The sequence below is a fragment of the Salvia splendens genome, chromosome 2, assembly GCF_004379255.2.
Source record: "Salvia splendens isolate huo1 chromosome 2, SspV2, whole genome shotgun sequence".
In the NCBI taxonomy this organism is placed as follows: domain Eukaryota; kingdom Viridiplantae; phylum Streptophyta; class Magnoliopsida; order Lamiales; family Lamiaceae; genus Salvia; species Salvia splendens.
The window spans coordinates 28,432,048-28,436,727 of NC_056033.1; the positions used below are offsets into that span (position 1 = coordinate 28,432,048).

At 49.4% G+C, this 4,680-nt stretch overlaps 1 protein-coding gene across 1 annotated transcript; it reads left to right on the plus strand.

The window, feature by feature from the left end:
• Positions 1–2,937: 2,937 nt before the first annotated feature.
• On the plus strand, positions 2,938–3,765 carry LOC121777663. The gene has a single exon (XM_042174993.1). The coding sequence runs from the start codon at positions 2,938–2,940 to the stop codon at positions 3,763–3,765; it is 828 nt and encodes a 275-aa protein (XP_042030927.1).
• The last annotated feature ends 915 nt before the right edge of the window (positions 3,766–4,680 follow it).

Sequence of the window (4,680 nt, forward strand, 5' to 3'; positions counted from 1 at the left end):
CCTCAACCTTGCCTTTACCCTCCCACCGCCCCTCTCTGCCGCCTCCCTCCTGCGGCCAACCACGCTGGCAGCTTACTCTCCGGTTGCCCTGGTCACCGAGACTCACTATACCAAGTGTTGGCCTCGCCTCCACCATGGAGGACTCGGGGACATCCCCCCCTCCCCCTCAACTCCAAGCCTCCCTCCCACAACCCATCCAACACTCTCCCTCTCCTCGAAACGCCTCCAGGAAATGTCTCCTCCGCAAGCAGGCAGCAAGAATGAAAAGGGGCATGTCCATCTCCCCAAAGTTCCTAACAAGAGGTACAAGAAGACTTGAAGGAAAGGGTCGGCAACTACTATCCCCAATCCCCGAAGCTAGAGGCATACGGGAACGCTTGACATATGGGATGCTCTCGGCAGACCCAAACTTGGGAGACATAAGCTCCTCAAAGAAGGAAGGCCGTCGTAAACAAGCTGCCACCCGTCAGCCAAAGCGAGAACCGCATTCTTCTTCACCGAAAACACAAAAGGAGACAATGGAGATGAATTCCGACGAAGATAAGGACAGGACCACCAAAGGGAATGAAGATCCCCCAACAAAAGAAGTTGGAGAGGCTGCAACCATGATGGATGGGAGCTCCAACCCAGCTCCAGGTTTCTGTCGCTCCCCCTCAGCGGTAAAACTCCCGGAAGTCCCAAAAACTGTCGGCCCAGCGGCAGAAACAAAGCAAGGAGAAGCGTCAAACAAGTCAACCGAGGAGTCAATGACCGTTGATCCTGTACACTCCATGACAGAAGACATATCCCCAAAAGGAGATACTCTGATGTTAGCTGACAGCATCCCTGGGGACAGGAGGATACAGATGGAACAAGGAAAGAATACAAACCACCCTTTGGAAGGCCAATTTGACAGTTTCCAAAATAAGGAAACTACAGCAAGAAGCCTACAGCTAGTTGTCCCTGCCTTTTGCGACTCTGGTACGGACTCCCTTCTGGAGCTAAATGGATCCCAACCCCTGCAGCCGGTAAGAAGGATGGATCAAAACGACACCGGCCCATGTCCAGTGATACAAAATGCGGCCCAAAGAGAGTTTGACACCAACTTTCCTCCGCTGGGACAAAATCACATCTCGGCCATCCGTTCCAACTTCGAAAGAGGTACCAACACCAAGACGATAGTGCGACTGGAGCCGAATCCTCCCCCGACTATCCAGGGTAACAACTCTCCCGTAGACAGAGAGATGAGCAGTAAGGGCGAAGGTGAAACTGCACTGAATGCGGCGGGAAGTGGAAAACCGAGACAAGGAAACGTCTGGACAGGAAACCATAAGTTCAAAGTAGGGGGAGGACAGACTAACGCACCAAGGAAGAGCCTCATTACCCATCTGGAGCCAGTTTCCTTTGACCCAGAAACCATCAAGAGTATGGGCACTGCAGGAGCGCAGGAAGGCATCCCAACCATCTCCTTCACGGAGGCAGACATGGACTACCTCACGGAGAAACTGGGCTATGCGGTAGTCAGCAAGTTCTCTCACCCATTTCCCTCCTCTTTCCACATTCAACGAGCGCTGGGCAACATCAAATTCACAAGTCAGTTCACGTGGAAACACCTCAATGCGAAGCACATTATCATTCAGTTTGGAAGTCTAGCTGATTATAGCAGGATGCTCAACGGGCCAAATGGCTCGCTGGTATGGTATATTGACCAGCACCCTATGCGGGTGTTTAAATGGACTCCGGATTTTGACTCGTTCTTTGAATGCCCCATCACAGCCGTATGGTGTAACCTCATCAGCCTCCCCATCCACCTTTATGAGCAATCTACTCTGTTTGCGATAGGGAAACTGATGGGGGAGCTGCTCCAAGTAGATCATCCAACCCTTAATCAGTCACGATTCTCCTTTGCTCGGATGTGCGTTGAGATCGACATATCCAATAAGCCTACAGAGGAGATCATTATCAACACAGCGGGGAGAGAAGTGCGACAAAAAATCAAGGGAATGGAAAGGGAAGCAAGCCGACCAAGAAGAACTACTCGGAGATCCCAATCCCACGCGTAGAGGAGGGGAACCAGCAACAAAAGAAAATGCAACCTCAGCGACCACAAAATGATGCAAACCGATGAGGAGGGAACCCACACCCGATCACCATAACCAATGCCTTTAACATCCTAGAAACCATAACAGTCCCATGCAACGAAGACCCCAATATCGGTCCATTCTTTGTGGGAAGTTCCAGAACGAAAGGGAGGACAGAGTTCTTACATGGTGAAGATGATGAAGGCTTCCAACTAGTAACAAGGAATAGAGGGAACCGCAATTGGAGAAGAAAATCTCAATCACCTCCCCAGGATGTTGGCAAGGCAAACAACCAAGAGAGACCGCGCTCCCTCTCCCCCAGGCGGATAGACAACCCGATGATCGAAGATCCCAAAGACCAAAGCCCCTGCTCCGAGAATTAGTTGAGGATGCCAAAACAGATACCGGTGAAACCAAAGTACTATCGGCAACTCCCGGATGGCAGCTTCGATACTGAATCCTTTGAGGAGGTCATGGATGCAGAAATAATGTCAGAGGAAATGGATCCCGGGGATATATACATAGGTTGTTCAAACGACCAACCGGAGAGAGACAAAAGCCTTGCGGGGAATAACCCCCGGGAAGAAAATGAGGCCAACCAACAGAAAAAACTGAAGCTCATAGCCTCAGAAGCACAACAACAATTCTGATGTCAAGCTCCCTCATGATTTGGAATGCTAGGGGCCTAGGAAATGCAGGCACCCAAAGTGTCCTCAATCATCTGATCACGACTTACAATCTTCATTTTGTGGCAATTATTGAACCTTTAATCTCTCCCCAACCTGAATTTTTCTCTAATAGGTTGGGACTGGTATACAGAGGATCAAACATCAATGGACAAATTTGGATTTTCTCGTACCCAGATCACCGGGTAGACATGGTGGATGATTTGGAGCAGCTTCTTCATGTCCGCATCACTTCCCAGGTCACTAAATCTCCTATCTTTGTATCGGTGGTTTACGGCAAATGCTCTCGAAGAGGCAGATATCCTCTCTGGAACAAACTCAGAGAAATCGCCGGGGAAATGGACGGGAAACCATGGCTAATAGGGGGAGATTTCAACACCCTGAGATTAGAAACAGAGAGAAACGGAAGCTCAAACAACCGATACAGAGAAATGCTGGACTTTGTGGAGGTCATTGAAGACTGCCAACTGTTGGACCCGGGTTTTGACAGTCCAGAATTCTCAGGGGCCAGAGGAGACCTCAGGGAGAGACTGGATAGGGTCCTCATTGGGGAAGGCTGGTCTACCGCTTATGAGATCACTCGAGTCACGCATCTTCCTCGGGTATCTTCTGATCATGGCCCTCTCTTAATTAGATGCAATGTTTGGGCGCAGCCCACCCGTCCTCCTTTCAGGTTTCAAAATATGTGGTGCCGACACCCGATGTTCGGGGTGGAAGTTGCGAAGGCATGGGATTCAGACACCGGCTTCCGAGGGATGCGGAATCTCCAACTTAAACTCACGAGGCTAAAAGGAATGCTGAAAAAGTGGAATAAAGAGGTGTTTGGAAACATTCATAATAATCTTCGGAGAACAGAACAAAATGCAGTTAGGGATCAAACGGCCTTCGATGCAGACCCCTCACCTTCCAACCGAGCTCTAAAAAATAAAAGTTCGGCAGAGTACATACTTCAAGTGAAAATGGAGGAAGATTTTTGGAGGCAAAATGCAACAATTACATGGGCGTCGGAAGGTGAATGAAACACTAAGTTCTTCCACGGCTGGGTTAAACAAAAACGAGCCAAAAATCGCATCTATGCTATCAAAGATGGCTCTCATGAAATCAGTGACGAGGGAGCCATTAGAGACTCGGCTACCTCCTTCTTCCAAAACCTGCTATCCTCGGAGGGACCTCTGCCACAGGAACCAGATCTCAACATTCTTGGAAGGCTTCCCCCTAAAACAGACATGAACAAACTTTGCTCTTGCCCATATATCAATGAAACCAAATTTGGGGCATTGATGCTTATAGCACACCGGGGCCAGATGGATTCACCTCTCTCTTCTTCCAACACTGCTGGAACATTGTCGGAGCGGATGTACACGAGGCTGTGAGTGATTTCTTCCATGGGGCATACATGCCAAGGAGCTTCACTGCCACTATGATCATACTCATCCCGAAGAAGGAAAATCCAGAAAGGTGGACAGACTTTAGACCGATCAGCCTGTGCAACGTGACAAATACAATAATATCCAAAATCTTGGCGTCCAGAATTGCACCCCTGCTCCCGGAGGTCATCTCCCCAAGCCAGAGCGGTTTTGTGAAAGTGCGGCTCATCAGTGATAACGTCCTCCTCGCACAAGAATTAGTCAACGAGCTACATAGAAACAAGCCCTCGCCAAACGTCGTTCTCAAATTGGACATGGCAAAAGCATATGACCGGGTACAATGGTCGTTCTTGCTCAAAACTCTAAGACAAATGGGCTTCTCGAATAGATGGGTAAGCCTCATTGAACGTAGCATCAGTTGTTGCTGGTTCTCTATTCTAATAAACGGTAGCCCGAGAGGTGTCTTTCAATCATCTCGAGGACTCCGGCAAGGGGACCCCTGTCACCAAGTCTGTTTGCGCTAGCAGCTGACTATCTGTCCCGCTTACTGGATAAGCAGATACCCGG

What these genes read in the sequence shown, in the direction of transcription:
- LOC121777663 (XM_042174993.1), top strand. Translation starts at nt 2,938, where the DNA reads ATGGTGGATGATTTGGAGCAGCTTCTTCATGTCCGCATCACTTCCCAG.